The 10,216-nt window shown below is 45.7% G+C and overlaps 1 protein-coding gene and 1 pseudogene across 1 annotated transcript; both read left to right on the top strand.

Moving 5' to 3' along the window:
* Positions 1-663: 663 nt before the first annotated feature.
* On the top strand, positions 664-7,514 carry SPINK1 (serine peptidase inhibitor Kazal type 1). Its single transcript, XM_003354346.5, has 4 exons — positions 664-787; positions 2,285-2,316; positions 4,015-4,121; positions 7,392-7,514. The coding sequence occupies exons 1-4, from the start codon at positions 733-735 to the stop codon at positions 7,435-7,437; spliced, it is 240 nt and encodes a 79-aa protein (XP_003354394.1). The 5' UTR covers positions 664-732; the 3' UTR covers positions 7,438-7,514.
* A 460-nt stretch (positions 7,515-7,974) lies between these two features.
* LOC146405817 (small nucleolar RNA SNORA70) lies at positions 7,975-8,099 on the top strand (annotated as a pseudogene).
* The last annotated feature ends 2,117 nt before the right edge of the window (positions 8,100-10,216 follow it).

Raw genomic sequence — 10,216 nt, 5'->3', positions numbered from 1 at the left:
TACCCACAAAACATGCAGAAACATGAGAGAGAATGGAGAATTGTCGCCCAAAACAACACATGGCAGACAGAATGCGTGTTTTTGAGCAAAAGATCCACACTTGGAGGTAGGTACTCTTATTACGTCCATTCTCAGATGAAGAAATTAAGACTCAGCTAAAGTAAACTACCTGTCCAGGGACATAGAGCTGGACCCCACTCTAGCCCAGAGCACACACATCTTAGGGACCAAGTCCTCGCCATCTCCAACCTGTCCCTCTGACGGCTGTGAGTGGGTGACAGAGAAAGAGGGAAAGAATTAAAAGGGGGAAAGAATGGACAGGGCTTTGCAGATACCCACACCTGTTCATACACCCAGAATACAGAGTACATCTCACAGGTAAGACCGTCTTACAAGGCTTGAGGAAGAAAGGGGCTCTCCAAGGTCCCAAAGGAGGTTAGGGAGAGAATCAGCTAACTAACCGCTAGTCATCTCTTCCTGACAGTATTTCCCTTGCACATTTCAGGCACAGGTGTTCCTCTCCCCTTCCTTCCACAGCTGCCCTGCCCCGAACTTGGGTGCCAGGCTAAGCTAGGGAGTTAATCAATAACCAGGGAGTCTGTGACACAGGGCAGCAGGGGGGGACTGGGATCTCACCTGCCTATATGAACCTTCCAGTCCTAGGGTTTTGGAGAGAAGGAGGGAGAGATTCAGTGCCATTTTCAACTGAGCTCTGGACACAGAACTTCGGCCATGAAGGTTGCAAGCATCTTTCTTCTCAGTGCCTTGGCTCTGTTGAGTCTATCAGGTAGGTGTCTTTGCATATTTTTTCTGATTTGAGTAAAACCTCTTTGATCTGTTGCTTTATTGGGCATATTATCTTCTAGGCTGAGTCTCGTCTTAGGTGGATCTTTTGGTCCCAGCACGATGAAATAAGATCAGTGTATGAGAATTACATATAGAAAGAGGGATTTTAGGGAGTTCCCATTGTGGCTCAGCGGGTTATGAACCCGACTAGTATCCATGAGGAAGCAGATTTGATCCCTGGCCTCCATCAGTGGGTTACGAATCGGTGTTGCCATGAGCTGTGGTGTAGGTCACAGACATGGCTCAGATCTGGCGTTGCTGTGGCTGTGGCGTAGGTCAGCAGCTGCAGCTCCATTTCAACCCCCAGCCTGGGAACTTCCATATGCTGCAGATGTGGCCCTAAAAAGCAAAAAAAGATAATAAAAAAAAGACTGAAAAAAGAAAGAGGGATTTTAGCATAACACAAAGAACGTAATTTTACTGTGAAGAAATGCTTTCTCTAGGGGATGAGACAGACCCTTTGCCAGAGATATAGGAGAAAAAGAAGGGATTATTCAACCTCAAGTACGCTTCTAATTCTGTAAATGTCTAAGGTCAACTTACAAATTTTAAGTTTCCATGGAATTGCATAAAAAGATAACAATGGTTTCTAGTTATTCAATGCAAAAGGCAGAATTTGATTTAAATTTTTTTTTGTCTTTTTAGGGCAGCACCTACGGCATATGGAAGTTCTCTTACTAAGGGTCGAATCAGAGCTACAGCTGCCAGCCTATGCCACAGCCACAGCAACACCAGATCCAAGCCACATCTGTGCCCTACACCACAGCTCACGACAACACCAGACCTTAACCCACCGAGCGAGGCCAGGAATTGAACCCATGTCCTCAAAGATGCTAGTCGGGTTTGTTAACCACTGAGCCATGAAGGGAACTCCTAAGAGCTCCACTTTTTAACATCACTTTTAAAAAAAGACTTACATGTAAATGCAAAAGTTAGTTTTGCATCCGAAGACCTGGTTAACGCTAGTACTAACGGTTTCACAGCTAGTTACAGAACTCTCCACGCCTTTCCCTATAAACTGAGATAAAGATAATTATACCTCCTATAGCACCAACTGTGAGCTCAACAGTTTGGTAAATGGTCCCGACCAGAATGTCAGCGAGCATTCAGAAGGCATTTGCTCAAGGCCTGAAGCGTTCCAAGCAGTAAGCACATTATTTCTGTTTTCAAGGAAATGGGTCAAGTTGTCTTAACTATCAAATTGAGAAACTTCGGTCGTAATCAGATTTGCACGTAATTTTTTGAGGTTTCAGCAGGCAGGGAGTGAATGGACACCAATGAGATGTCCTTGAAAAAATGGAAATGAGAAGGGGTGAGTCATGGCAGAGACCAACGGAGAAGTCACAGACGTAAACAGAAGCAGAAAATTCTGAATCCGAACACACCTGGCTTCTCCCATTCATGGCCCAACTTCACGTGTCTGATTTATGTTTTCTAGGTTACACTAGAGCCACCTCCCCGCAAAGAGAGGTAAAGACAGTTTTGTAATTTCTTATCTCTGGGGCTAAGACGGGTTGTCTAATTGTCACCTTGCAGTGTAGCCTGAAGTTAACACAAGGAGTGTGAATGCCATCGAGACTCGACCAATTAAATGTGGACAGTAACTGCGGCTCCCCCAGAGGCATTTGGGGCTTTGTTTGCTTATTTCCTTTTGTTTTTTAGGGCCGCATTCGCAGCATAGGGGGGTTCCCAGGCTAGGGGTCAAATGACAGCTACAACGGCTGGCCTACACCACAGCCACAGCAACGCCAGATCCAAGCCGCATCGGCAGCCTACACCACAGCTCACAGCAACACTGGATCCTTAAGCCACTGAGTGAGGCCAGGGATCGAACCTGCATCCTCACTAGTCGGGTTCATTCCTGCTGAGCCACAATGGGAACCCCATCCCACAGGCACTTGCGTTGAAGGACAAATTCACTGACTTACAGGCAATTTCTGTGTTGTCCTATAATGCTCGCTGTGAAGGGGCTTTTATCCACACTAGGCTTACTGATAGGGCAAGGATTTTAAGCAGAAACCTTAACATCGGTCCGAGGAGCCCTTCCTGCTCACAGCCCCTTGGGCCAAGTTGGCATAAAGTTCTCAGAAGTTACCAGAAAAGGGGAACTCTAATTTCTAATGATTGCAAAACAATAATCACCTAGATTCTTCTTCTAGAAAAATATTTTCTGTCTCATTTTTCCATTTTTTTTTTCTTGGATTCATAATGTAAATTTCAGGACATTGGGAGACCAGAGGAAGATAGCATCCCTCTTCTCATTCCACTTATATATAGTGGGAAGGCAGATGGCCAGCCAAATAAATTATTCCATGTGTGATGTGTTATCAAGAAGTGCTGGCACCCTCAGAAACCCAGCCGAGTCAGATCAGGGAAGGTGCCCCAGGTCAGCGAGATTTATTTTCTGCCCCGAAGGAGAAATGAGTGTTCGCAACATGTAACTAGGCGGGGAGGCAGGAGAGAGAATGGGTCAAGAGCTCAAGCTCAGGACCTAGGCGGACGAGGTTTGAATCCTGGATTCGGTCATTATTAGGGGCGTGGCCTGGGTGACTCAGTCTCTCTGGGCCGCACTGTCTTCCCGAGCAGCCAGTATAATCAAAAGGTCACAGGGTTGTAGTGCATTTAAATACAATAACACAGAGAAAGCGCTCAGGACAGGGTCTGGACTCCAGCAGTGATGGGCTAATTGCTAGTTCTTGCTGTTGGTAGAGGAGAGAGGCGCAACTCCAAGGGGAGAAGGCGCTTGTGTCTTTAGGGACATGCAGAAGGCCAGTGTGCAGGGCTACTGTGTGCAAGGAAAAGCTTGCCCCAAGGCGTGGCGACCTGAGAGGAGCCGGCACCTGCAGTGACCGTGAACTTGAACCTCACCTCACCTTGATCAGTCCTCATGGCACCGTTAGGAGACAGATGAAGTGACTGCGGTTCAGAGACATGGAGAGATTAACCACCGTCACACAACCTGTCACCAGCAGAGAGAGCCTTACTACGTCAATGCAAGCTTTCCCACTCTGTTTGGCATTCTCTCGCTTGGAACACGTGGTATCACTCGCTCAGGCGCCCTCGTGCCTCCACCTTGAAGCTGACCAATCAAGGGAGACTTCAGAGGTTTTGCTGTAAATTCAAAGAATGAAAATGATGGGAAATGATTCTGTTTCACCCCATTTTTAGGCTACATGTACCAGTGAAGTGAGTGGTTGTCCCAAGATCTACAACCCTGTCTGCGGGACGGATGGAATTACTTATTCTAATGAGTGCGTGTTATGTTCTGAAAATAAGTGAGTACAAACTTGAATTTCTTTTAAAACATATATTTTAAGCTAGATGGATTCAAACTTTTACATATATTATCCCTCTAAGCCCCAGTGAATAGACCAATAACTTTAATCTTACCATGAGAAAAACAAAATACCCAGTTTTCCCCCAAACGATTCTCTCCTTTTCCCCTTACTATACATTTGTTATGATTATATGTAGAAGGTGTGTGTGTGTGTGTGTTATGATAGAAAATAGTATTTATTGTGATAGGCATCGTGGAAGGCACTTAATTTCACACTGACTCCGTGAGGTAAGCAATACTAAGCTTACTACGCACATGAAGAAACTGAGATTCTTAGTTTAAATAACTGGCTCTAAGCTCACCCAGCGCCGAGCAGCAGATCTGGAACGGGGTCCTTGCTCTTCCCACCACACTTTAAAGTCAGGTACCCAACTAAATATCTGTGAGATCTGAAGAAAACCCAACCTGGTTTGTCTCCCACTTGCCTTATACTGGACGCCAACAAGGTGTAGTCAATGGTGGCAGAACAAATTGCTCTGGGAGCACAAAATTAAAAAGAACTGGTTACCCCTGCTGGGATTTGGAGACGTTTGGAGGCTTCCTCTAGAACATAAAGAAGGAGAGAGAGGCTTTCCAGTAGGAAATAAAAAAGTAAACACAGTGAGAAGGAAATGAATAATACGGTGCAAAAGAAAAAGTGTTGAAGGAAGGACAAGCAAACAGAGGAGGGACCATGTTTGAACGGTTCCTTCAATTAATTTAAAAAGAAAACCACTTCTCTGATAAACACCCAAACAATAGATAGTCTGGAATGTTTGTAAGCCCGTACACTCAAAATACCTTTACGCTTAAAAATCTTCTTGGTAGCAGCAATGACTGTGTTTGCTAAAGCCCTAAAGTACACATACATGAATTATATAGATTCGGTGACCAAAACTGTATCCTCCTAACACTTTTATTTATGATATGAGAGCCAGTCTCAGTGGAGTCGCTGAACTTGCTGCAGGGGGCTCGATGATGGGAATCAGGCTCAGGTGCTCAGAGAAAGATTGGCCACAAGTGTCCTACCTTCCTCAGCTACTGGACACAGGTGCGCGTCTCCACTGCTCTCCTTGTGGATAAAACCAAGAGACCACAGGACACATAAGAGAGTGTCATGGAACTTGGGACAAATGCCTCCAAAGGAGCTGTGAGCAACGGGCTACAGGAGTGAGGGGGAGACACAGATGGGCCAAAGGGTCAGGCAAATATTCATGAAAAGCATGTCATTTATACGGGGCTCTGGATTTGGATATCATTACAAAAACATTCCGGGTTAAATAAAGGTACAGGATGATCAAAACAAAAACAAACCCATAAGCGGCCCGGAACACTCTGTTACTCTGGAACTGATGGGTATGGAGACTTCTCCTTGGGCTCAAATGACTGCGTCCCCATCGCCATTACTCCACGGCTTAAATGCCCTACATCATGAGCGCTCTTTTCAGTCGGCTTTAAAGCAATGGAGAAAATTCTCAGTATTTCACAAGGATTGTGGAAACAGGCCCCCAAAGAGAAAGATCGAATACCCTGAAGTTTTAGACCCCACACTTTAGATGTTTTGCTTTTTCACATTCCCTTTGTACATTTGTACAAGGAACTTGAAAACCACTTGTTAATTTTCTCATGACCCATGTTTTTTTGACATTAACGTCAAACCTCATATTTCCAGCCAAGGGGAGGAAAAAGCAACAGAACAGCCTTGAGACATGGGCCCTTTCCAAGTGCCAAGATCAAAAGGCCCAATATTTAGAGTAAAACATTGGGAACACATCAGCACAGTGCCAGGACACCCTGTTTCTGTAGGCTTCAGAACCAACCCGTCCTACCTGCTCTGCGTATTCTTTCAAAAATATGTAAACATGGGAAACACATTTTTATGCCAGAAAATGTAAATTCTCTTCCTATAAGTCGCTGATAAAACCAGTCTGGATAGACAATGCAGCTTTTACAAATGCGACATATTTTCCAATGCACCAAAGTGCCTTGCTCTCTCCTGCCCATTAAAAACCCCAAACAGGAGTTCTCTTGCAGCTCATTGGGTGAAGGATCCATTGTGGTCACTGCTGTGGCTCGGGTTGCTGCTCTGGTGTGGGTTCAATCCCTGGCCTGGGAACTTTTGCATGCCACAGGCATGGCCAAAAAGAAAACAAATATCCCCAAACAAACACACTGTATGGTTACCTACAGCCAGACTCCAACCATAGTTGTTGGATTTTGAGGTGGGTGGATGAGCAAGGATTGCATCTCCTCCAGGAGCTGGTCAGCAGAGATCCTCAGGGCAGGCTTTTCTTCTAATTCTTTCACATCTTCTTAGGGAATCTATGCTGGCAAATTATTTTCTCTAGACTAGCAATCTCCCAAAGAACTTTCTGCAATGACGGAATGGCTGTTCAATGTGGAAGCCTTTCAACATGGTGCTAGAACTTAAAACATGGCTACTGTAACTGCCAAGCTGGATTTTTTTTTTTTAATGATTTTTATTTTTTCCATTCTAGTTGGTTTACAGGGTTCTATCCATCTTCCACTGTTCAGCACAGTGACCCAGTCACATATACATAGATACATTCTTGCTCTCACCATCTTCTACCATGCTCCATCAGAGGTAACCAGATAGATACAGTTCCCAGGGCAGAGCTGGATTTTTGATATTACTGAACCTGATTTAAATTTAGATGACTATATACATGGTGTCAGCTATCATGGACAACACAGCTGTGGAAAACAAGCCAGCCCTTGCACTGTGTTTAGGTGCTAACTCAACAGTTTTCATATGGGACAGAGATGGGATTTCCTTGTGCGAGATTTCATAGCTGTGGATCCCTAGAGTTCTGCGACAAGAGAGCCGTCACTGAGAGTGTCCTGAGGCAGCCCGGGCTCCAGCTAAAGTGCAAATCTGGTGACAAGGACAGTGACAGCAGGAGCAAAGGCAGTAAAAATGGATTAAATTCCAGAGGTTCATTATAACGCCTCTTTGGGTCTGTAACCTCTGTAAGGACACACATTTTCCCTTCTGTTGAATCCCCAGCATATATCATGGTTCTCAATCAATATTTGATGAATGAATGAATAAGAAAAAGAGTAAATGAACAAAAAAAATAGAAATGGACATTAATTTCAAACTTCTCTATCTTCAGTAAAGCTAATCTTTTTCTCCTCATTTTTCTCCTAGAGTCACATTTTGTCAGCAGCGTTTAAACTGATTTTTTCCTCCCAATCTCTTCTATAGGAAGCGCCAGACTCCTGTCCTCATTCAAAAATCTGGGCCTTGCTGAGAACCAAGGTTCTGAAATCCTGTAAGAACACTAGGACACATGTCTGGCCTGACTGTTGAATAAAATGCATCTAAATACTTCTGTGGTTCCCACGCGCTTTTTTCCTCAAAGGCACGTTCGATTATCGTGGAGACAGAGGATGGAGGCAAACTCGGAATAAACCAAGTTTTACCAAATAGAGCAAACCTGTCGTTTTGGACAGGGATTCCTTTGTGGGGGCTTCTTCCTTCCCCATCTTCCACGCATTCTGAGGGACTCTGTCTCAGGAAATGGGACTGCAGATATCAGGTGACAGGACACAGCCGATTGTGAAAACGTGTAATTGCATGAGGATTCGACTAGCATTTCAGGAAAACAGTTGAAAAGCTCAGCCCAGAAACACGCCCGTCACCTTTCACCGACTGAAATAATTCCTTTAGGTTTTCTTGGGACTTAGTTGAGCATCTGCCATGCCTGGCACGGGTCTAGGTACCGAGACAGGGGATTTCGAAATGCCGCCCGTCTAGTGGAGTAGAGTTCAGTTTTAAGATTTTTCCATGGCAGCCAATTAAGCCGACCATGCTCTCCTCTCCATGGGAGCCAGGTGTGCAACAGCTGCAAACAGCAGCCTCCTCAGCAGCATGTGCAGCCTGCTGCCTGTATAGGTTGCCCTAGGGACAACCCTTTCCCGTGGACATTCATCAGTGGCATGCTGTCCCCATTCCAGCCTCCAGACAGGTAGGTGCGGTGCCTCTGGAAAGCCCCAGGGCACGGTGGCCAGGGTCCACACTGGCAAAGTCATCGTGTCCATCCACACAAACTGCAGAGCAAGGAGCATGGGACTGAGGCCCTGCGCAGGGCCAAGTTCAAGTTCCCTGGCCACCAGACAATCCACATCTCCAAGAAGTGGGATCTGCTAAATTCAACATGGATGGATTTGAAAACATGGTGGCAGAGAAATGGCTCATCCTGGATGGACGTGGGGTCAAATACATCCCTCATCGCGGCCCCCGGACAAACGGCAGGCCCTGCTCTCATGAGAGCCTTGGCTGGCCCTGTCCCCTCCTTACACCCACCAATAAATCCTACCTGCCTGTCAAAAAATATATATGCATTCCCTGTATCTCAGAATGTAGATTTCAAGTGAGATGCGATTTTCTCAGAGTCTCTGAATCATGGAGGAAACCCCAAAGTGAAACTTTGTCACCATGCTGAGGAGAAGCCTCTGCCTTTAGCCTGAATTCTCCCCCAGGGGGGCCCCTCCCCATTGGTTCCTGGGGTGAGAGCAGTGATGAGAGATTCCCCACTTTCCCTGGTGGCCTGAGCACTCCATCTCGGGCTCGACCTGAAAATCTGCTTCTCCAGGCCTGATGGATTCAGGCTGAGACATCAAGGAGGAGCAGCAACCTGACTCCGAATTAATTTTTACCACCAAGCCATGCCCAAGAGATGATCTGCCACAGAAGGAAGGGACGACAGGCCAGACAAACTGATCCTGAGGCCACTGTGCAGTCCACTTTGCTGTATATACGAGCCACGAGCCATGACGACTTTGCAGAGTTATCTTTCTCTTGCGAGTAAACCGAGGCTTTTGATTTAGGCTTTATTCCAAATCGAATGCTTCTCAGTCCAAACCACAATCACTCTGAGTGGTCCTCCATTTCTTCCACAGGAATTTTAGGGTAACATCCTCATATTAAAAGGCCTAGGGTTTATAGCCAGGGACAGCAAATAAGAGATAAGGAAGGGCGTCAGAGGAAACTAGCATCTAGAACAACCACTAATGAAGAGAAGGAAGAGCAGCTTGAATTCCTAAGTTCATACAAAGCAGAAACCCAGAAGGGAGACGTGGGTAGAGGGGTAAATGACCCTGAGAAGCGTCAGGTACCCTGATAAATAGTGTAGAATACATCAACCATGGCACCAAAAGTTTCCAATGAAATCTGGCTCGCGCGTGCAACAACACAATTGCCTGACACTCTTCAGATTCCTGTTAATTTCTGGGGCTATTCGGAATATACAGGTCTGTGAGGTTTAAATCTGACCACTAGAGGATGCTGTGGTCCACCAAGTGACTGCCAAAGTCACACCTCACAGCTCACCAGGTAAGCTATGGATGCAAGATGGCTTCCAGCTGTGATGCTAGAGGACATTTGAAGGGCATCCCTAAGCTTAAGGAACTTTGCCACAAGAAATGGATTTAAGCATTAGATGCCATGACCTGTCATGTCTAACTGGACCATTTTACAGGTCTGGAGAGAAGAGGTTTGGAAAGTACAGTCAGAGTCAATACATAAACCCAGATTCTTTGCCTTTAATGGTTTTGCTCTGTTTCTGATCTGTTAAAAGATAAACTCCAGCAAACCCACATTTCTACCTGGACATATTTTTTGGGGCCTGCAATGTGACTGTTGCCAAGCCAAATTCTCAGGACACGAAATAATCAAGAAGGCAATTGCTGTCCCCGGGAGAGAGAGGATGGACAAACAATGCTACCTGACAGCAAAGTCACGAGTCACAGTTCCAGGATCTGAAAGCAAGCAGGACCCTTTGGGGCCTCTCCTGTACAAATCCTTTCCCTGCCTTGTTTCTTTCTTTTTTTTTTTTTTTTTTCTTTTTTCTTTTTTGATCCATACCTGCAGCATACGGAAGTTCTTGGGCTAGTGACTGAATTGGAGTTGCAGCTGCTGGCCTACATCACAGCCATAGCCATGCCAGATACAAGCCGCATCTGTGACCTATGCTGCTGCTTGTGACAACACCAGATCTCGAATCCACTGAGTGAAGCCAGGAATGGAAC

This window comes from Sus scrofa, chromosome 2 (assembly GCF_054392235.1).
Source record: "Sus scrofa isolate SSC_HxYL_T2T_F1_AM1 chromosome 2, Sscrofa_HxYL_maternal_Yorkshire_Landrace_v2.0, whole genome shotgun sequence".
In the NCBI taxonomy this organism is placed as follows: domain Eukaryota; kingdom Metazoa; phylum Chordata; class Mammalia; order Artiodactyla; family Suidae; genus Sus; species Sus scrofa.
This window is presented reverse-complemented; position numbering and strand designations above follow the sequence as displayed.